At 42.3% G+C, this 23,710-nt stretch overlaps 2 protein-coding genes across 2 annotated transcripts; one reads left to right on the top strand and one right to left on the bottom strand.

The window, feature by feature from the left end:
- Positions 1–387: 387 nt before the first annotated feature.
- On the top strand, positions 388–13,639 carry hs3st3l (heparan sulfate (glucosamine) 3-O-sulfotransferase 3-like). The gene is made up of 2 exons (XM_012814515.3): positions 388–1,286; positions 11,815–13,639. Exons 1-2 carry the CDS (start codon positions 835–837, stop codon positions 12,431–12,433), a joined length of 1,071 nt encoding a protein of 356 aa, XP_012669969.2. The 5' UTR covers positions 388–834; the 3' UTR covers positions 12,434–13,639.
- Positions 13,640–13,721: 82 nt separating this feature from the next.
- LOC105888775 (germ cell-specific gene 1-like protein) lies at positions 13,722–22,941 on the bottom strand. The gene is made up of 5 exons (XM_012814516.3): positions 22,455–22,941; positions 21,786–21,833; positions 20,105–20,257; positions 17,345–17,456; positions 13,722–17,114 (listed from the first exon to the last, which is right to left on the bottom strand). The coding sequence occupies exons 1-5, from the start codon at positions 22,753–22,755 to the stop codon at positions 16,808–16,810; spliced, it is 921 nt and encodes a 306-aa protein (XP_012669970.1). The 5' UTR covers positions 22,756–22,941; the 3' UTR covers positions 13,722–16,807.
- Between the last annotated feature and the right edge of the window lie 769 nt (positions 22,942–23,710).

The raw sequence follows: 23,710 nt of genomic DNA, 5'->3' as shown, positions 1-23,710 counted from the left end.
ATGTTTTCTCTTTTCTATTACTACTAGAATATAACTGAATAGAAAAAAAAAAAAAAAGTTAATATTCAAATAATTATATATATATATATATATATATATATATATATATATATATATATATATAAAGATATTCAGTCAAGTATGGCCTTTTGAGCAAATTCCATGGGTGCTATATGTTTTAAATGGTAGACCTTATGTGGCCTCTGACAGTCTTTTATGTATGTCTCGACAAACAGACAATAAACGGATCCAATTACATTATAAACACACTCAGGTCTGGGTCTGTCTTGAACGCAGAAAAGTGCTTGAGTGTGCAGTGTGCACCGAGTACCAAACCAAATCCATCTCCCATCCCAATAAGTACAGTGAAATTAAACCCGCCTTCGGCCATGACCCTCCAATCATAGGCAGTTTGGAAGGCATGGATGCTGAGCGCTCTTTCATGAATGAGCAGGAGCAGTTCCAGGACAGGAATTCTCCCGGGACCCATGCGGCGACAGCGGGTAATCTCAGAGAGAAACATCACTTCACGGATGCAAGGGGATATTAAAAACCCGGTATCTGTAGGATGTGCGAGAGCGAGTGTGTGGGAGTATAACGCGCAGATGGAAACGGATTTTCTGACCATGGAATGAGACTGCCGAGCGCCTGGCGGACCTCAGAAACTCGTAATGATGCGCTCAGAGAGGGGAAACCGCTCACCGGCGACTTCTGCGGAGTTGGCAGCACCTCTGCTGCACGGACCCCTCTCAGAATTTGTCGGTCATTTGCTACATTATACCCCGCGATGTTTTTCCTGAATATTATGGCCAGCTCAGGCGAGCAATCAAAGGAATGGCAACTTTTCATAACCACAAACAAGACATTCGGAGACTTGTACAAAAACTCGCAGTCATGTTCTCTTTCACTGTAGTGTGCGTCTATCTCTTCTACTTTCTTAACGGTTGCTGTAATTCGGACTTGGTAGAAAATTCAGACTTGAACGGTGTGAACAAATTGCTTCTGACAGGATGGTACAACGAGAGAAATGGAACATTTCCTCAAGTAACAACGTCTTCCTATGGGACGATGGAGGACGCCAGAGGCTTGCCGGGGCTGGAAACGAATAGCTCAGCGAAGGACTGGACAGCGACCCGGAGACTTCCACATGCCCTCATCATAGGAGTCAAGAAAGGAGGCACAAGGGCTCTCTTGGAATTTCTGAGGCTGCACCCGGACATTCGCGCTCTTGGATCGGAGCCACATTTCTTCGACAGACATTACGCGCGCGGATTGGACTGGTACAGGTAATGACAGTTGTATGTACTGCACGCGAGGTCACCATAGAACTCAGTCTAACTGATTACATTACATTACATCACTATAACATTATACACAAATGTATGTAAATGACTAAATGTATTGCATTGTGTGTCGTCTGGATTATTATTAAAAGGGGCTTAGGGTGACTGTCTGTGTTAATCAAAACTTCAATATTCCAAATGCGTTTCTGTAGCTATGTAGTCTTAAGCACAGCGCAAGTAGGCTACGTTTCATTGTGGGCGAGATAGCCATCTGGCCCCCACAATCTGTGTAAGGCGTGTTAATCATCTTTGGAGCTGCCGCCAGATGTTTGACAACTAGAGGAGTCGGCCCACACTCTTGACATCCACTGCTGTTTCACAAAGCTTGGGTTGTGCTTCGACCATATTTAATTGATAGAGAGACTATCATTCTTTACACTCTCTCTCTCTTTTAGTTACATTGTCACAGCACGACAATGCTTGTCTTAAGCTTCAAGGGAAGGGGGGCAAGTGATGTATCAATATCAGATTGGAAGTTAGATGAATACTTTTCCATCATATGAAGGCAACAAACCACAACTGTAGGCAAAATAATTGAATAAGCATTTGTGCCATGCTCACTAAACAATTTTTTTGAATAGTTCCTCTCGTTCCTAAATTGGTATGGCACTATCAAAGCTGCTCTGATCCCCTTAGCTATTTATACAATGTGCTGTCAGTAGAAATGATTCTCATATCCTAAGGATTTTTGATATTTTCATTGGCAAGATAAATCACAAAATTATCTGAGAAGCCATCAGCTGTTCAAATAAAGCCATTTCAATAGATTTTATGCCTCATTTGCCAGTACTGCCTGGAGAACGATCCTGAGGCTATAGGCGGAATCCAATTATTTACCTTTTAAGCTTGATTGATTGTTTGGTCAATTCACACTTAGTTATATTCCAACCAGATGAAAGAGGAACATCCTAAATCACAGCATATGCTTAGACACAGATACAGAGACACGCACACACACACACACACACACACACACACACACACACACACACACACACACACACACACACACACACACACACACACACACACACACACACACACACACACACACACACACACACACACACACACACACACAGACACAGATGCAGAGACACACACACACACACACACACACACACACAGACACAGATACAGATACACAGAGAGAGAGAGAGAGAGAGAGAGAGAGAGAGAGAGAGGGACACACAGACACAGACACACATACACACACACAGACACACATACAAAGAAGAGAGTGAGAGAGAGAGAGAGAGAGAGAGAGAGAGAGAGGGACACACACAGACACACACTACACTCCTGTTTAATGTATTGTTTATTTGTCTGCCCTATCGAAACAGCAAAATGTGCATCTATCTATTTAATGCCATTTTCCTCCTGATGGGATGCTGTTTGAGGAGAATGTCAATCTTTGCACAGCTTCAACCCCCCCCCCCCCCCCCCCCCCCCAAAAAAAAATCAAATGGTATGTTTTGCAATATCAGGCCAGCACCAGTCTCCCTGATGTCCCTCTCTGTGGTGCGTTGGGTGTGAGCAGACTGTTAACACTCCAGGGCCAGATGGACGACACAGCATGACAGCCCAGGCTCTTGACATGGCTGTGAGACCTGTCAATTGATCTTTAACCCAGGCCTCCTCTTCCATGGGAGATAATGATGTGTTGTGGGGACTTCATATCATGAGCGTCTCGGATAGAGCATCCAGATGCTAAGCACAGGGAGGTCCAGGTGCCTGTCACGGACGTCATGGCCAGTGGTAGCTTAGGCCGATGTTGCGGTGTGGCCCTATGAAGACAAATGCATGTTCCTCCCCATGCTGTTTAATTTCAGAGTGTCAACTTTGAAGGGAAGCTTAGAAGGGATTTTACACCGCAAACAAGATAGTGGAGGGGGTGGTCTGTGTGTGTGTGTGTAAGTATGTGTTTGGTCTGTGTGTGTTAGGGAGGGGTGTGTGCATGTGTGTGTGTGTGTGTGTGTGTGTGTGTGTGTGCGTGTGTGCGATGGAAAGTTTTATCCCGATAGTGTTTCTGCAATTGATTGGCCCTAAGCTTGACCTTGAGTTGATGCAAGCATTAAACCAGTTATCTTAGGTCAGTGCAGATTCAGTTACAATTAGCAAGAGGCTTTATCCTGCCGTGGCATAATCCGCGTCGAGGCTTTGAGGTCATGTTTCTGCTCCGACTACTGTCACTTTCTCGAGAGGCGTCCGCTCGGCATAAATCCGCCCTTAGCAGAGCATGATATTGTGCCTTTCCATCAATATCCCACTGGGATTCCGCAGCTATGCCGGCGACATGGAGATGAAGAAAGGGCTGTGTGGAACACTAGAGGAGAAATACTTGACAACATTTTTCTTTAACCATTATTTGTTTCACCTTCAGCGGGAGGTATAGCGACTAAATAGCGTCTCCTAGCCTAAGGTGCGTTTTGTCCATTGGTATGGCACATTAAAAGCGTCAATATATTGATCCTGAACTACCGGTGGTGCTGAGGAGACTAACATAGGAAAAAAGAGAAGAGATTCAGGTTTCTTTGAGCCTTTGCTTTGTGATGTGATAGTGTACCTTAGCGTTTTTCTCCCCCTGCCAGCCGTCTTTCCTATAAATACTTCAAGGTCACTTCTCGAAGGAAGCTGCAATGTGGTCAGTCGATGTTGCATCGGATGTCAAAACATAGCGAGCACAGCATTTGCAATTCATGAGGACGTCTTAAAAAAAGAAAACCTGGTGTTTAAATTCATGCTTATTGAAGCTGTTCTTCTTTTCTAGGCTGCAGAGGTTGGGGGGTTGGCATTTACATGGAGTGTGTATATGTATAAACACAATGTTATAATTAGCATGCAAATGAATTAGTTGTGGTTGCAAAAAACACGTGCTCTTCACCTATGAATAAATACAGAGCAGAATGGAAAGGAATGGGACTCAATAGTTGATTAACTTTAATGTGATGATTGTTTCTAAGGCCAGTACTACAGTGATGACAATTCAACTAGCTGTTCGAGTACACTGTTTTTAGAATTAGGACTGAAGTGTAGAATTCCAATGATAATTCCTAGTTTCCTAATACTGTGTTTTTCATGATGTAGGCTAAAGCTTACCATGCAGAAGTTTTAGATTGTATCTCTAATGGAGATATGAACATTTACACGTACCACAGAAATACACAGTTTATATTATACCATCACATGAACAAATCCATATGTTGTTGTGATTGTCTGGACTGAAATGCACTCAATTTAATTGGAGCTCGTTGCTGACTAAAACAGGCCTGACTGCTGTAACTGGAAGTTTAAACATGATGTGACGTGTCCAATAACTTATTTCCCCCTCTCCCCGTCACGGTTCAGAGCGTTGTTTCCTGTAGGGTGTTTTTCTAAAGATGGTTTCGTCCCAGGCCAGGTGTGTAATGCGATGGTGGTGGCGCTGTCTGCACTGTATTCTGTGAAATCACCATAAGGCCTAGACGGTTTGTTTGTAATTCAGTCCTCATTAAGACGCCCTGGGGAGCCGGGGGGGAGGTGGCGTCTTTGGGGCTGCCCAGTGATGGATGTGTCCAGGAAGTGAACAGGGCACAGTTACAATTGACTAGGCCATTAATGACAGCCATGCCAAAAAATGGATGACTGGGTTCAACACCCCCCCCCCACACACATACACACACACACACACACAGATATACTTACCAGTACAGTGCTATTGTCCATTGACCATTGTTTAACTGCATGCTATAAGATATAACACTTACCCTGTCTTTTGATCATGTGTCTCTCAAATTTCAAACTAAAACAATACAAATATATTGTCATATCAATAGTTCTACGATTAGATGGTAATCTAATCTAATTGCATTTTCAGTTCAAAATAGGTTCATCAGAAAGATATATTAATTTTCTAACAAACAAAAAAAATAAAATAAAAAAAAAATTACATTAAAAAATATCCAGGTAAATATCCAGATATAAAAATACGCCATAGCAATGTCATACATTTCTACATATGATAAACTAGAAATAGACTTTATATAAGCAAATATGTATCTCTCTCTTTCCCTGTAAAATCTCATCAGTCTTCAATGTTGGCCGGCCCGAGCAGAAGACAGGGTAATTGCCTCACATCTGTTTGTGCACAGCAAGCCACTGATGAGGCTCCAGTGCAGCCTATCTAAAACCTCCACCTGCCACCGCCCAGACCAGCTGAGGCCTGCATTACCATACCCCCATCATAATCAATACCCTGGGCACCATTTGGTTTGCTCGGAGGGGCCTAGCCAAAAAAAAAAAGAAAAAAAAAAAAGCGAGCTCAATTAGGGGCTAACTTGCAAGGCTATCCTCTTAGGAAGCTAAGTGGAACCTCCATGAAAAGGGGGAGAAGACAATGGAGGTTGTAAGAGGGACAAGAGTGAAAGCATGTTTTGATGGAGGCATAAATTAAGACTACTCTCCAGTGAAATGTTTGCACATCAAATGAAAGCGATGTCATCTAGCAGAACTGTTTAGGCGCAACCTTAGTTGAATATTTACATTTTGTGATCCTGTTGATGTACTTAAACCATTAAAAGTGAATTGATTTTGTCATGCATTCGCATGAAATGTAGGACTTTTAGAGGTACTGTGAACTGATCATTAAGAGTTTCCTTGTAGGCCTGACTTACCTTTTAGATAGAGGTGGGAGAAAAAAACGATACAGTGTAGTATTCTGAGCAGACATATAATATATAATAATATAATATAATATAATATCATATCATATCATATCATATCATAATGTGACGAAACACATCAATGCTGGTATATAATTTTATAAAAATCAGCATTTTATGGGTTGAAAATGTCTCATCTTGAACCTTGCAAGGCTGATTCCGATGTAGAGTCAACCGTTTGGGAGTTATATATGTCATGAAATGTGCAGCCCACCTCCCCGTGAGTGTGTCTCATTTGTAATTTGCTAATCGAGACTCATTATTCACAAGAGTTTACTCCCCCCCACCCTCAGCTCCACTTCACCTCCCCCCACACACTTCTCTTTTTTCAAAATTGCAGTGGTTTAGAGCTGCGGGTGAAGTTACATTAAAATATTATGATTTTAATTTTGGCACATACATCTGCTCTGATAATATTGCTTCTGAAGTCCACAGGATGGCGCGTGATCTTGTTCTTCTCTTGCGTCACAGCAGCAATTGGACAGGAAGTCAGAGTCAGGAACAAAGTTACATTTAATGAAGGATTGAGTCTGAATCGCCTGCTCCACATTCAAAGTATCCTAAAGTAGTCCTCAACATATTTTTTGTGTTCAAATTTAAAATGCTCAATGCAGGACAGGAGTCATTTTATTTTATTCATAAAAGTTACAGTACTGTTCTGCCACACTTACTGATCAGTGTGTGTTCAAGTTATCCTCCACAATCACTGCTGCTATGTGTGTGTGTATTTTGTACTATTTACAAAAAGTACAGTAGTCCATACACTCACAGTGTAGTGAATGCATTTCTTCACAGAATTAAATGGGAAGATTCTAGTGAGATGAATTGAGTCATGTGTTATTTTCCTTATGACTTGTATGTATTTCAATAGTATTGAAGTATTACAATTAGGGATGCACCGATACCACTTTTTTACAAACCGATACGAGTACGAGTATTTTTATTTGTGTACTTGCCGATACCGAGTACCGATACCGATACTTCTTAGATTTGGTCTCCATGAAAGTGCAATTAATTTGGAGGCAGATTTGATTTTATCCTCTGCAGATTATGTCAAGCCTATTGTACAAAATTAACAGAAGGCTATCCCAAGCCAAAAATAAACAGAGCTTTCTGGTTTTAACACACAAAAAAAGCCTTCAAACAGACAATATCATCACATTAGACAAAATGCAAATATAACCAGATAAAGGCAATTCAATTTGCTGCATAGTTAACAACACAGTCTGCTTAACAAAAAGTGAACAGAACTATTACTGGATTAGCACAAGAGCACATTTCAGTTACAAAAGTATCAGAAGAATCTCCTGCTCAAGTACACAAACAATCACTTAACCTATGTGGCACAGTCTTTCTCTCTACCTCTCTCTCTCTGTGTGTGCGTGCGCGTTTTTTTCTTTTGCAAGACGTCAGTTAAGATTGGTTACTTCGGTCTTGCGCCACTAGCATCAGTGAACTCTGTGTACTTAGCACTATGGTGTGTCTTCAGGAGTTTAATCAAATTGCTTGTGTTAAACAAAGTACTTTCCTTTCCGCCCCTCGACACCGTAGCAGTGCAGATCTTACACTGTGCCTTACTCCTGTCGTCGTCATTTATCTTAAAATGAGCCCAAATCGCCGTTAAGGCAGCATAACGGAATTGCTAATCGCTAACGAGATGCTAGCAGCTAAATTTAGCGAAACGTGTATACTGAAATACTTTGACACTATGACAAACTTTCCTAACACAGTCAAACATCAAGCAAATGCAACACAAGACGGCAAATAAGCTACTTACTAGTCTGGCAGAGAGTGGTAGGACAGGTAGGACAATAAATCACATTTTGTGTCAGCATAGCCCGGCCAGTTTGATGCAGTGAAATACTGATGAGTGGTATCGGTGCTTGGTATCGGCAATTCAAAACGAGTACGAGTACGAGTATTTTAACGAAGTATCGGCACCGATACCGATACTGGTATCGGTATCGGTGCATCCCTAATTACAATAGCAAAGTATCGCAGAATCGAATAACAATACATCAATATTGTGATAGTATCGCATCGTCGCCTCTTTGGCAATTCACAACCCTACTTGTAGACCTTGTGTAAATGGCCATCATAAAACAGGATTTCTGCCTAATATGGCAAAAGCCTTCGACGGTCTCGGTATTAGCGCTGCTATATGTGTTAGCGGCTAGACGAGTGCCCTGATGGATCTTGCCTAAACGAGTCTGTCTCGAGAGTTAATCTGAGGGGAGATTGCTAATGGACTTTTCTTTTGATCACCGTTCTCTGCCTTGCCCTCCTCTCCTTTGATTTCAGGCTTTCATCTTTTCCACCTATTTGGATCAGATGAATGTGAGCTATAGAGATTACCCAAATCGAGAGTGACTGCGAGAGTTAGCGCTGTACAGTGCATTAGGTCAGATGTCATTTGGAAAGAGTTTTTGGTTGGCTGTGCAAACACACACACACACACAAATACACACACACACACACACACACACACACACACACATTTGTACACACACACAGACACACACACACACACACTCACACACCCACACACACACACACACACACACACACACACACACACACACACACACACACACACACACACACACACACACACACTCAGGTCACTGCTTTAGAAATGGCCGAATGTGAATAATTGATGGCCTTTTTCTAATAGACTGGCTGGACCCATTATGGCCATAGGTAAACAGGGAAGTCTTTAGGCTAAGTACTTTTCTCAGATGAAGTCATGGATAATGCAGCGGTGGTCGGGGAATTGACGCAGCCTCTCTGCGGCACTATTGACGTGAGGTTTACAGGGCCCGTGTTGGAAATGGAGATCTTTGCCAGATAGGGGTCACAAAGAGCCTCATGTCTATCCCCTGTTGTTCCTGACCTCTTAGCAGTTTTGTCAGACTGCTTACTGAACTCAGATTGAGCAGTATATAATTTCAGAAATGATTATCGTTACGTTTTTTTGTCCTTCCGGCTTGACTTACATTGGTACTTTTTGTTATTGCTGAATCTGATACTCTTCTATTTTTCAACATTCTAAATTTTCAATCTTCTGCATGCACTGACATTTACGGTAAAGAGACAAAAGGTTATTTCAGGCATACAGGAACCAGATAAATCTGCACCTGTTCTGACTTTTGGATTCCTTTCCTAAAGAGTTTTAACTCAAACGTAACAACGTAAGGTGTATTCATTATAGATTATTACAGATTGTACATGTTGTGAAATTAATTCACATTTATTAAAACCGACTAACCAACCGGTCTAAGTCATTAGTGATTCATTAGTCATTAAAACAGAATCAGCACTGAAGTTATATGGAAAACTTAACAAAATAAAGTTCACTTTGACACTCTAATGTCCTTAACATCAGTACTATTGGGCTATATAAAGGACATAAACAATATTAGATTGCCCTTTAATGCTGTTTAGCTATGCACTTCTAAATTGACTGTGAAAATAACTGATGTGGTTAATAGCTTTCACTTTCTATAGCCTTTGAAGTGGTGTGTCTAATAGCAGTGTGATGATAAGTAAAATGTCAAGATGGAGGATGAGCACGCTGCAACATTTAGAGGACTTATTAAAGGTCCCAGTGTGTAAGCTTAGACCAGTGTTTCACCATTTTGTCCCTGGTTTTGTTCAGACTTGGATCCTCCACTTGACTCTGGAGATGTTAGTTTTGTGTGCATCTCATATTCCTTATCATGTTCTTTATTTTGAACAAGGCAATGGCTGCTGGTTCCAGATACTGGTAAAAATGGTGCCCTTTAATGTTTCACTAAGATCCAGTTGCTGCTGGGAAGCGCTTTGTATCGGTGTATTTTATCAGCTATATTCAAATATATCTAACTCAAGTATTAAAGTGCAGTTCAGCTCTGCTGCCTACACTACCAATTAACAGTTAACTGTAATGTCTTTGCACTACAAAGGTTGTGACAGGCTTACCTCTCAAAAGAAGGAAGGTATTTATGAAATAGAACCACATTCCATTGGTGGTGTAATTGTAGGGCAAAGCGGCAGCTTACGTGTTCATATAGCCTAATGTGAAAATCCTGAGGTTCTCTGAGGTTAGCGGCTAAATGCTATCACCACTTCCAAACCTGAAGAAGATTAAAACAGCACCACAAACCGGACCACCGGCTCCTGAAAGATGTCTTTGCTTGCTAAAACTCAACATGAATTTTAATGGACGCGACAGCTAAAATCTCCGCCTGGCCAGGGTTCAACCTTACAACTCCAGCCCATAACAAGACAATCTCCAGTCAGCATTTCTCACCACTACACCACTGGAATGACAATGATGGTCTGTTTTGTATTTCCTGTTCCCGGGGATGGGCTGGCCAAATACATATGTTGTTTGTCTCTCTGCTCAGGTAGAAATGTTATGTTTTTCAGGGACTTTCACCTCACTTAAAGGCACTCTTGTGAATATCAAAAAGGCATTTTTTCGCCGTGATAGTCAGCAATGGTAGCACTAAACAACACTATCACTAGTCCACTATCTATTTTTAATGATTACTCGTGCCTATATTATCTGAGTGAGTAGATTGAGCTGTTTCTCGATGGTTGAGCAGAACTTGATGTACTGCACAACAACTGTGTGAATTGTGGACCTTCTCAAAGGTAAATTCTCAAGCCATGGGTGGAGATAGTCAGATACGGGGTGGTATAATTCTAGTGAGAGCTACTTGTGACGTTCTAGCCGGAAACCAAATCTGCATGGTTTGCTTAATCACACTTTTTCTGACCTAGACAGCCCAAAACAAACTGACTGGGTAGTATTTTGAAAATATGTCCCCTTTAAGCACACTGTTCGTGGCAGCCAGAGGACACAGCGCGTGTGTGTAGTGTGTGTGTGTGTGTGTGTAGTGTGTGTAGTGTGTGTAGTGTGTGTGTGTAGTGTGTGTAGTGTGTGTGTGTGTGTGTGTGAGGCAGGTTGGGGTGCAGGTGGGCCATTAGGCAGGCTGGACCCCGCAGACTAACCACTGATATAAATGAGTCCCATCTGGTGTCCTGTGTTGTGAGTGGACGAGGATGAGAGATAGAGAGAGAGACAGTGAGAGACAGAGAGAGATTGAGGAACAAAAGAGCGAGAGAGATAAAGGCTTTACCATTTGGTTGTGTGACTTGAGTGTCAGTCACCCGCTGTGATTGATGTGGTCTGCGCATCTGCACGGGCCTCTCCATTACCGATGCACATTTAGAGACATACTTAGAGTGAGCGCAGGAGGAGGAATCCCCCGCCTCATTTGGGCGGCCAATAAGTGAGACGCCACAGGAAACATGCCATGCTGTTGGCCCTTGGAGCCATCTGACCTGTCCACCTTAAGCAGATCTGAGGCGCCATCTGACCTGTCCACCTTAAGCAGATCTGAGGCGCCATCTGACCAGTCCACCTTAAGCAGATCTGAGGCGCCATCTGACCTGTCCACCTTAAGCAGATCTGAGGCGCCATCTGACCTGTCCACCTTAAGCAGATCTGAGGCGCCATCTGACCTGTCCATCTTAAGCAGACCTGATCCTGTCTTTAACCACCCTTCCCCCTCCACTGGTACTGGTACTGCAGAGGGGTCTATGATTTGAGCCTCCTTAGGGGGTAGTTATGACCACAGGCTCTCTCTCAGTTTGTGATCCATTAATGGGATAAATGATGGCTTCACTAGGGGATATGAACCCTGGTGATCATATTAGATGGTCCATCATGGTGACATGTGCCTGTGTTTCTTATGTGAGCTTTTGTTTTGCTTTTGTTATAGGAGTATGATGCCTAAGGCCCTGGACGGGCAAATCGTCATGGAGAAGACTCCCCGTTACTTTGTCACCGAGGAGACGCCGGCCCGCATCTATGCAATGTCCCACGACATCAAGCTGATCGTGGTGGTGCGGGACCCCATCACGCGCGCCATCTCCGACTACACGCAGATCATCTCCAAGACGCCCGACGTGCCCAGCTTCGAGGCGCTCACCTTCAAGAACGGCTCAGTGGGCACGATCGACGCCCTGTGGAGCCCGCTGTGGATCGGCCTGTATGCCAAGCACCTGGAGCGCTGGCTGGCCTACTTCCCGCCCTCGCAGATCCACTTCGTCCACGGCGAGCGGCTCATCAGCGACCCGGCCGGCGAGCTGGGCCGCGTGCAGGACTTCCTGGGCCTGCAGCGCATCGTCACCGACAAGCACTTTTACTTCAACAAGACTAAGGGCTTCCCCTGCCTGAAGAAGCCGGAGGGAAGCAGCAAGCCCCACTGCCTGGGCAAGACCAAGGGCCGAATCCACCCCAGGATCGACCCGACGGTCATCCAGAAACTGAGGGAGTTCTACCAGCCGCACAACCTGCGGTTTTACCAAATGGCGGGGCAGGACTTCGGCTGGCAGTGACTGATTCTTTAATATCCTGGAATGGAACCCGCTTCTCCGGAATATTCATCTAATTTCTCGGCTGCATTTGTGGCCCCCGGCAGCAGCGACTGTGTGACTATAAACTGTTATTAGACGGGGGGGATAATGGATAATTCAATGCCACTTGAGTCCGGGCCTCGAGATGAAAACTGAATTTTATGATTTTTAATATGTTTTGGATGCTGGGCTAAAGTGAGTCAAGTGTAATATCCTGAGACAGCACATTGTTTCCGAGCGGTGACAAATAGCGGTTGGCTGAAAGATTATCATTTTATTTTTCACCAGAGACCGGTGCTGGCACCAAAGCTGTCACTAACAGAAACTCATCAGCGGCGGTACTTTCGTTTGCTGATGGATGGCGTTCTCACTCCACTTCCTGTTGTTTGGCACTAGCTAAACGACTGCAAAAAAGATAACAAAAAAAGAAGAAGAAGAAAAAAATAAAATAAAACAATGACCAGGATCTACTAAGCTATATCATAATTTGTTGTGGTGATCCGGACCACTAAGAGTATGTGCCAGTAGCCTAGTGTTCTGCAATGGGAGTGAAACGTTTGCATTTAACATACCTTAACAGTTTAGAGCATTTTTTCCCCCTCCAAACTCTTTAGCATTTCATTCTGTCAGTCGTAGTAGGTTCAGATTCAGATGTATTTTTTTAGGTTCCTTATGTACAGCTGCATAAACATGGAAGTGAAACCAGTCTGCACACGTGCTATGGCTATGCTACAGTAATGTACAATGACATCATCAGGTCATGTTTAAGTCATACGTTGGTCCTAAAATCATCCAGCCAAGACTTCATCGTCATCAGCCAATTCCTGGAAGCACCACACCAAATACACCCAGCACCCACAGTTCAAAATTTAGTTTAAGTCCTGTTCAGATAATATTTTTTTCTGGACTGTTTATTGTTTGGAAAGAGAACAATGAACCAATGGAAGTAAATCAATCAAAAAATGACAATGGAAGACAATAGAGCCTACATATACTTTGAAGCTAAGAGGGTGGAAACTTAAATCTCTATGGATGGTGTAATTACTGTCCAGTATAATGTTTCTTCACAAACTTCTATAGATCTACAAATGAACCTGACAAGCTCTAGAGCCATTTGCCTGCATGATATTTGCACTAGCTTTGAAATGTAACCTCCAAGGAAGCAATTAAATTATTTTGAAACAATCAGTTGTGTTTTAGCTGTTTGTGTGCGTTGTCTGTGTGAATGAGAGTCCATAGTGTATGCATGCTTGGTCTTGATGATGTGGAGTTTGTGTAAGTGCGCCACCCTGTGGAATTACCCTGTAATCACAATGTTCACAGTTGGAGCGGTTTGGCAATAGGAAGTGTATGCAGTTTGTAAATTAATAAATCATTGAAAAGTCTAACAGATTGACATACAAGACCGTTTGACGTCGAGGACTGTTAAGCCATCGTCAGAACTGGGGTGGCAGTGAGCAAACCATACACTACAACTGTTGTCATCATTACACCAGTTAATTTGATGAATCACATAGTTTGATGCAGGAAATAGGAATGCCAATTTAGCTTTAATTTGGCAGCAGTTTAGAATAAGACAAAAAAAAAAAAAAAAAAAAACACGGCAAAACAAGATTCATTCATTAATTAAGTGAATTAAAGTAGGCGTATTTGTCTGTATGCATGAAATCAATGATCTGGAGCCGGTATAATCACTGTGTCATATGACATAAAAACAGGGAAGAGGGGGTGACCCTTGCAGGTAATCAAGTAAATGCAACCCGTTAGAGAAATATAGTGTTCATGTTCCCATACCATTTCTCTAGAACTCCCTTGAATAAAGGATTTGCTGTCCCACAATGATAAAGACGCAAACACAGTTGAAGCAACGGCAGGTTTATTATCTGCTTTACAGAACAGTGTTTACAAATAAATTAGCATTATATATTATCATAGTTTTAACAATTATACATTTCCTACATCTTAAATGGTATCACCTCACCTGCCATAGCAGGACAACTCCCTGTAAACAATGCATTTGGCAAAACGGTGTAAATCCTCATTAATCCAGTTTCCATAAAATGAATAATGAAAATATTCTGGTAGGCTACACAAAACATTAAAAATTGTACTAAGCCCCATGATTCAGCGGTATGGCGGTGCGAATGTGTTCTCATGTCAGCTACAAGAAAGGGATCCGATTCTCTAACAGAATCATACAGTCGATACAAAAATCAATATTTTTCATCTCCACCCAACATATGGGGTCCATATCTCAAAGTATTACCCATGTACATAAGTTGAGCTCAATTACGTAGGCTAAAAACAAACGTCATACTAGTCAGCGATCAAAGCTAAACGCGTTCAGATTCACAAATGCACACGTGTTCAAATGAGGTTACAGATACAGAACTTGTCACATGATATCACCTGAAACCAAATACATAATTGTAACATTTAGGCCAGCAAGTTTACAATGGGTTTTCAGCTCCAAAACTCTTCTAAGTCAAAGTCCAGCTTTTGAATCAGTAGGCCTATATGTAAAAAAAAAAAAACACAGATAAAATGAAAGGATATATGCATTAACAACTAATACAAACTAAATGAGTCATACTCGTTTGACTGAAGAAACTGGAATAAAGCATCCCTTTTGAAAGTATGTCTAGTCTATCCTCAGTTAAGCATTTAATTATCATTTCATATGATGTCATTTTCAATAGCAGGCACTAGAGGGCACTAGTGCACAGTACAACTCATTACGAGTAAACCAGAATATGACACCCAAAATAAACAGAGATACTGAATTACAGACACATAACTGAGCATATTGTGTGTGCACACTTTGATGAACGAGCAGGATGCATTCTCGGTCAGTCACACATTATTTGTAATGGTTCACATAAAGATGCATTTGTGAACAAATTATGTGTTTTATTGAATGGCTACATAGCTTATAATAAAGGTCAAGTTTAATTCTTGTCAAAAATGGTCCCCAAATATGTCAAATCAACATGCTCAAAAGACTCAACTGTCCATGCAAGTCTGGCTTCCATAGCAACATCTATAGCTTCATAACATCTACCACTGAAATTAAAGTAGAGGTACAATAAACATTACAGCATGTGAGCAAAAATAATGTATTTCTATTGTGGACCTATTTTTATCCAAATAAGTGACCAAACAATATAATCACAAGGGGCAAACGAGTTTGAGTTCGCAAAATATTTCAAATGACATGATACCTTGAAGGCTAATCATGAAAAGTGAGGGCTTACCATTAGAGCTTATTAATACATATTTCAATATACACTTTAATATACCCTCTTAGGTTACATATTTGTGTTTTAAGTCTAAAAGCATTAGACAAATATAATCATACTGACCAAAAGCTGTCAAGTCATTCACGTCATGAATGACACAATTAGATAACACAAGAGAAACAAAACCGCGCAGTATGAAGAAACGATTATCAAGAACCGATTAGCATGTATTTTGTCAGTTATACCCGAGATAGAAATGTTCTCTAAATTCAAATTAGACAAAATTCAAAAGAGGAATTAGAATGACCGTTACATTTACATATTACAAAACATGCTCAAACTAAAGCTATTGGTAATATTCATCATGCAGTTTAAAACGACTGTGAAAAGTAGATCGATACAACACGCAAAGGCACTCAGCATGTGGTCTGTAACTAAATACATTGTACACACAGCAGGACACTTGCAGACAGAAGCTGAGGACGCTGTAAGATTACTTAGAAGGGAATCCATGTCTTTTGAACAGGACACACAATGGCATCCATGTCGGAATGTCTGGTTTAGTCCCAATAAGCAGTTAGCAAATGACTGAGCAGCCAGTCATCCTTTTACACTTAATACGGGATCATATCTATCTGCATGTGAAATGTGTTCTTTAATGGATAGGCAGTCAATTCTCAAGATATTCTTGAAACCATCCATATGTTGATCTGATTTGATCTGTGGTCTGATGTAATATGAAAAACAAACAAACGAACACATTAATGTTCACCAAGATCAAATACTCTAATTCCAAGCTGTGCACTTTGCATGTATGCACATGCTGAAAAACAATAACAAATAGACAAAAATGATAGAAACTCACTAACAAGACAGTTAGTCTTTTTTGGTCACAACATAGCCCAGTGTTGAGAGAGAGAGAGAGAGAGACAGAGAGAGAGAGAGAAAGAGAGAGACAGAGAGAGAGAGAGAGAGACCACATTTGTTTACTGTGAGAGAGCAGGGCACTGCTAGCAGGCAGCAGTAGTAAGATCAGGAGGGCGGAGGTTGGTCGGGGGTAAACGGCAGCCCTGGACGGCCAGCTCACGCCCCTCTCTCCTGCTCGCGGTGTGAAACCTCAGCAGTACTCCTCCACCTGGCGGTGGTCCGGCAGGTCATTGAGGTCCAAGAAGACGGAGTTGTGGGAGAGCTTGCGGCCCGAGCTGGATAGGTCCATGAGCTCCTCGGCCGTGGTGCTGGGGACAGAGCTGATGTACATGTCCCACACCTGGTCCGGGGACTCCAGGTCCAGCAGCTTCTGCTTGATCTTCAGGTTCTTCTCGATGTTCTTGCGCTTGTGCTTGAACTCTAGGATAGTCTTTGTGTAGCGGTTGATGGTGGTCACTGACGAGGCCATACAGGCAGTGAAAGAGCTCCACGCTAATCTGTACACCAAAACAAAGAGTGGGATTATGGGATTTTACATATTGATGAAAAGCTTCCGTATGTCTGGCTATTGACTACTGGTAAAAACTCTCAATAGATGTAAAATGTATCCATAATGGAAATGCAACAATTTTATAACGTGAACATAATTTATCATTTTAAAGTGAGAGGGTTTTAGATCACTCTTCTACATACTAATCAGACATTGAGAAACTGATGGTAATCTTACATGTATGACCAGCTGTAGTCCCAGGTCTGTGGTTTCCAGTCTTCTGGACCCAAACTCACTGTTAACTGGAATGCTGTGGTATACATCATATGGGCTACCATACCAAGGAGGCCTACAAGCACAGTCATCCCAGAGTCAAACATATCGAGAGGAAATACATTTATAAATACTCTTCAAACATCAGATTGGTTAACAGATTCATTAGAAGTTCATAAAGGGGATTAAGTAAAGAGTAGTTCGATCTGGAGTGTTTTTAAGTCATTTCAGGAATTTAACAGCATCTGAAATCTGTGTTTTTCCAGTTATCACCACAAGGGGGAGACCTGCACCAGCAGACGAGGCAGAGAGTGACACGGGCAATAAGATTATCAGACAAGAGATTCTCATGTTTTTAAACCAAGCAGATAACACACCCATGATATCACAACTCAACTTATCTAGATTTAAGTGTACAATATGTAATACTTCACTGACTATTCACAGTGGTAGAACAGGGTAACGCTGCCAAGGTGAACTACATTAACCCATGCTAGCAAAGGTCCCAGGAGTGGAAGTAATTAATATCAGTCAGGACCGCAGGGCATAAACACACAGAGGGAGTATATGTGTCAGGGTCACTGTGCCGTGTCAGTGTGATTGTGTGTGTGTGTATGAGAGTGGGTGTGTGTTTGAATGTGTGTGAGAGAGAGAGAGAAAGAGAGAGAGAGAGAGAGAAAGAGAATGAGTGAGTGCCTTTGCCTTCCGTCCAGATGGCAAACTTATTCTCATCACACAACATCAACCAGGCAGACCTTGAGGGGAAGAGAGCCAATGTCACACCACAGTGGATTGAAAAAAAAAAAAAAAAAGCGAAGAAGAAAAAAAGTTGAAGAGGAAATTCTGGACAGATTAAAGATCCGGTATTTACAGCCCGTCCCATTCAATGTGTCAAACTCTCCCCTCAGTGTCTGAGTCACTGGGCCCGATGACACCAAAGTGCTGCCTCACTTCAGTAAACACTCAGATTGATCTGCAGAGGAATATTAGCAGGGCTGAAAAATATGACCCATATTTTGTAAAATGGGTGCCATCAAATGCTCGAGGGGAAGAAGGAGCCTTGAGGGGAGAACGTCTGCATCAGAGACTGTGCTGTGGACTGGTACAAAAAAAAGAGTTACCTACACTTATCTTTGTAGTACATTACTGCTGAGAGCTATCTGCATCTAGGCTGAGGGGGGATCTCATTTTAGCAGAATTCATCACAAAATAGAACATGAATGAGAGGGAAAATGAGTCACAGAGAGTGAGAGAGGGAGATAGAGAAAGAGGGGGAGGGGGGAAGGGGGGGAGAAAAAGAGAGAGAGATTGAGACAAATCTCCATGACAATCCAATTACTTCATAAACCGTCAAAATCCCTGGATTGCACAGGCACCGTCCAGACAAGAGCAACTAGACTGGATTCAGTGACACTCTCTTGTTGGAAATGTACAACAACCAGTTGTTTTCTAAATATATTCCTATGTGACATAGTCAACTACATTCAGCTAAACCCATATTAAACCTTTTCAAAACAACCTAATCCACCTGCTATGGCTGACTGCATGCAAGAAACACGAATTTAATTCCACTCGATATGTAGTAACGGGAAATACTGGAGGCTATATGCTCAGGCTGCAGGAACATTAGTCTAATAAAGCTGAGAGGCTACTGGTCCATTATAGCCAGTGGCTGGAGAGTTGAAAGAAGATGTATTGGTTGGCTTTTCTAAGCCGTCATAATATGGTACTAAAGAATTAATACTGTATACAATACACTGTACTATAAAAACTGCAGCATTTATTCCCAACACAGCAATGTACTGGTACAACGTATGACATCAATTATGGTTTTAAAATGAAAGTTGTCCAACTATACATCTATATATCTAGTAGCATGCTGTAGGCCTACCTCCATACAAAACACTGCTTGGTTGCTTTAAGTGCACTCACAGGTCGCTCTTCATTATTAAGCATGAGGACCTTTTGGAGTCAGTATTGATGGTCTGTTTGTACTGGTTATGAGGATGTACTGTCAGTTGTCTTAACATCCCATGGTATCAGCAATGCTGGCTATAACATTACATAATGATTTCTGTACCATGTGAATTCAAACATACCGCATACTTCCATAACAGAGCTAAGGCTATGTGTGAGAGCTCTGGTGTTTGTTCCAACCAGACCTCTTTTGTTGTTGCCTCTCCTGCCTGGCTTGCTTGACCTGCAGGCAGACACTTATGAGGATGACCTATATGTTAAAGGCACCAAGATCATTGCCTTTTGTTTCTTCAGGGATATCATCCTCAGAGTCTCAAAGTGTGTGATCTAATATTGATGCCACCGTGGCTCAAGGAGGAAAAAAAATGGAATGTCAAAGTCAAGCCTGCAGCTTCGTAGATAGCTGCTTCATACTTTCCCCTTGACAGCCCAAACACCACTATCTCTACAAACAGAACCTGATCTACTTGTGTGTCTGAGTCTGAGCCTCTGTTCTCGTTCAATACAATGGAATATAAATGTGCAAGAACAGAGAAGTTAAGAGAGGTTGTTGCTGGTGAAAAACACATTTCTGTGGCACACTTAAATGTTCAGGAGCGCAGACGCACAAACACATGACCCATAAATAAGCTCTGGTTCTCATCATGAGGTGAACTCACCTGCTGCTGTGTTCAAAGTAAGTTAACTTTTAATTCTACTTCACCAAGGGCACCAAAAAAAAAAAAAGCAGGAAAACGACGATGTTACCTGATAGGACGGTGAATATGGCGGCGAAGGCGTTCAGCTTGAGGCCATCGATGACGTTGCCAAAACGACACACCTCCATAGACATGAGAATGCCTCCCGTGGCCAGCAGAATAATGTAAAGGCACTCGGCCACGATACACAACCACAGGACACCTACGGAGAGGCGGAGATGGAGAGATAAAGGGGTGGGAAAATGGGTATCGATCTGCCATGTTTTTTTTTTAGAAGTCTGTGTGCTTTATCAAGAGATGCTAAAAAGTTATAGACGTTCCGATCAAGGGTCTGATAACCTTATCCTGGGCCCATTAGGACACTGGCCGGTCCTCTGGCAGCTTAATGCTCTCCAAGGAGTGATGAGTGTGACGGAGGAAAAACAAACCGATATATATAAGATCTGGACAAGTACAAACAGAAGCCGCTGTCTGCTCTGCTGGCCATCCAGTTCACAACCAAATCTCAGGTTGGTGATTATACAAAGATGGAGCCTCACTTGGAGATTCTCTACACAGATCCTCTCCCAACCACACACTTCTTCACTCCATCTAATATATGATATGATGTACAATGGCACTCTCAGTGTTATGCTTTGGGTGCTCAGGGTAGATCAATCACCTGTAGTGCCCCATCGAGTCAATCCACAACCCCAGTAATGCATTTGGCAATTACAGGTAAACATTACAGGTAGGCCTAAAATAGAAGGCAGGACAGAATGCACTCAGGTAAAACATTTAATGACCAAACAGTTTTTCAATGTAATTCAGGCAGGTTTTTGCTGTCGTCGTGGGTGACTGAAAGAGAGTATGGTACAGAGTATAACAGGGGCAGATGAGTGAGTAGCTACAACAGCAGAGACCAGAGATAGCAAGAACTCTGAGTGGATTTAAAGTGGATTAAAAAGGGGGGGTTCAAAACGACAAGGCCATTATAGTAACATTGACAGTCAGAGGCAAAGCCCATTTGTACAGGTGTTAGGCTCAGAGCTGTATGAGAGCATAGTTCTGCTCACTGCGAGTGAGTTCTAATTAACCCAGTGCAGAGGCCCAGTAGAAGAATGTAACTCGTCTTGAAGCCAGACTTCACAAGCCCATTTTAGCACACTAGAGGGTCATTGAGGTTTCGCCTGGAAGTGTAATGGCATTTCTGCCGAATGCAGCTGTGTCATGTTTAAAAACTATCCCCCAGTCATCTCTGGTTCTATGAATAGACATTGTGAGAAAAAGACTGCTAACGTGCATTTTCCAGCATTGCAAAGCAATACCGAAAATGACAACAAGGGCAGATTGGGCAGTTTTGCCTCAAAGTTACATTCGCACTGAGGACACGCTATTGCAAAATACTTAACAAAATGACACACCAACAGCAATTTCTGATGCCGCTATAAGTTCATTCTCAGGACGGTACATATTAACGTCTTTTGGTGGTGTTGCTATGTTCATCTGCAAATCCCTTTGAGTTGACGTATCATAATCCTCAGCTGTCTGATATGTGACCGCATGACCCATATTTAATACACTGTGCATTCACCGCGTGAGCCTGTAATGTCCCTGGGTTTGTTGGTATCCTATGGAATATAACCTACAGTACGATTTTTATGAGGTGATGAATACCTATGTGAGCACTAGAGGGAAAGATTTACAGCATCAATATAACCAGACCTTTTAATAACATAATTAAAACCTACCTCTTTCATGAGGCGGTGCAATGTTGAGAAAAACTCGGCATTTTTCACCTGGAAATAACATAAAAACTCATTGTCAACAAGTCAATCAAGTCACTAATTAATTTCAAGCCTACTGACGCATATACAGTACATGAGTAGCTCCTTGATTATAGCTTCAGTGCAATGTAGATAACTTATATGGTTAAAATGTGTTAATTTTGCTGTTCCAATGAAATTATAATTGAAAAGACCCAATCATAAATGCCTGGTGGAATGTTGCATTACATAATTTCTTGTGAATGAAAAATTATTCCTATCAGAAAAAAAGAAATCAGCAATAAGCTTGGATGCTTGTGTTACTGACACTCTGCACAGGGAGACGACCTTCCCACAAATGTGTCAATTAATGTTTATCTAAAGCAAGCAAACACAATAGTCTTCTGCTTTAAGTAAGTTAATATTAATGTTAAACTATAAAACTATAGAGACTATAGAACACTAAATGTATTATTGTTATATGTCAAGCTATAGTTCACCTAGCTACCAAAATAAGACAAGTTAAGGCGTAAAGAACAAGTCAAGTTGATAATTACAATAGGGTGGTGCAATGTTAATCGTCTTCTATTCTTTGGGTCCGCAAGTATTGACGGAGGTAGGTTGTCAACAATACAAGGTTAATTAAGTTCTCACCGATCATGTTGACATTTTGCTCGCAGGAGAACCAGATTCCAGAATGAAATTTCCTCATGACAAACTTATCCTCTCCAGTTTCCCAGATATACTGGACCAGACGGGTATCGTTTAGGTTCGAGCTGTTAAACCTGATGCAGTAGGTCTGTTTCGTAGTTACTGGCCCCGTGCAAAACGGCTTCACAACTTTCCGGGTTCCTTCGCACCAGTAACTGGAAGTGAGTGCGGACACGGCGAACAGAAGCGCAATGAAGTTCAAAGTGAGTGCAAGAGAAGCTCGCCTCCGTCTGTCCATCCCCATATTACTGAACCAAACACAAACAAAATTTCAGATTCCAAATTGTGATGCTGTCAAACCTCGTTTCAAATCCACATCATACAGCGCCATTAAAATCCTCTGTGTTTTTGTATCGGTGCGTCTTGGTTTTCACGCTCAGCGCGGAGATGTGTTCCCTCCCTGCCTCCACTGATACACTACTCTCATTTTTGTCCCTCACCCATCGCCCCCCCCCGCCCGTGCTCACTCCCGGTGATAGCTCCGTCATTCAGCTGAGCGCATGCACAACACCCTACTCACCTCTCCACACCTCGCGCAAAGGGGCATATATCAACTAGAGCTGTCTTTGGAGAAAGGATACTTAAAACGGGATAAATGTGTTCCCGTCACTGAAAGAGAGAAAGGGATTGGTTTCAATCATGCAAGTGCTCATGTATGGAATGAATGCAATTCATTACAGATTAATTAGACCCGGTATAATGCACTGTTAATTTAAATTATGCTTACTGTCAAATGCACGACCTCTTAGTGAAGGACGATCATGAGGTGCATTGCGAAGGGTGCAAAGCCCGAACCCCAGTAGCATAATATAATTGTGATTGGTCCCGTTGCAAATATGTTTTCATGCCCCCTGTCCCAAAACACCACTAGCGCAGCCACGGATGTGCCCGGGTGTCTGTGCCACCTAAATCTAAAGCTGGCACACCCAGCCAGGGGCGTCGTGACAGGCCCGAGCTGGAAATGGGCCAGAGGACGGCTGATTACGTTGGTCCACTCCAACGGCAACTCCGTGAGAACCACCTTGGAATCTCTGATTTCGTGCAGGAGACTACAATTACTTGTCCTTCGGGGTGCCCACAACATTAGCTTACCATGAGGCTATAGGCAACACCGTGAAACCCAACCAGCTGTCATACTATTCGAAACAGTCGCGCGGGCGAAGATAAGAAGAAAAACCTAAACGGTGGTTAGTTAGAGT

Source organism: Clupea harengus, chromosome 23, assembly GCF_900700415.2.
Source record: "Clupea harengus chromosome 23, Ch_v2.0.2, whole genome shotgun sequence".
Taxonomy (NCBI): domain Eukaryota; kingdom Metazoa; phylum Chordata; class Actinopteri; order Clupeiformes; family Clupeidae; genus Clupea; species Clupea harengus.
This window is presented reverse-complemented; position numbering and strand designations above follow the sequence as displayed.

Coding starts and splice junctions, on each gene's coding strand:
- hs3st3l (XM_012814515.3), top strand. CDS start 835: ATGGCAACTTTTCATAACCACAAACAAGACATTCGGAGACTTGTACAA. Junction 1,287..11,814: donor CGCGGATTGGACTGGTACAG/GTAATGACAGTT, acceptor CTTTTGTTATAG/GAGTATGATGCCTAAGGCCC.
- LOC105888775 (XM_012814516.3), bottom strand. CDS start 22,755: ATGGGGATGGACAGACGGAGGCGAGCTTCTCTTGCACTCACTTTGAAC. Junction 21,834..22,454: donor GCAAAATGTCAACATGATCG/GTGAGAACTTAA, acceptor TGTTATTTCCAG/GTGAAAAATGCCGAGTTTTT. Junction 17,115..17,344: donor GACTACAGCTGGTCATACAT/GTAAGATTACCA, acceptor TTTGGTGTACAG/ATTAGCGTGGAGCTCTTTCA.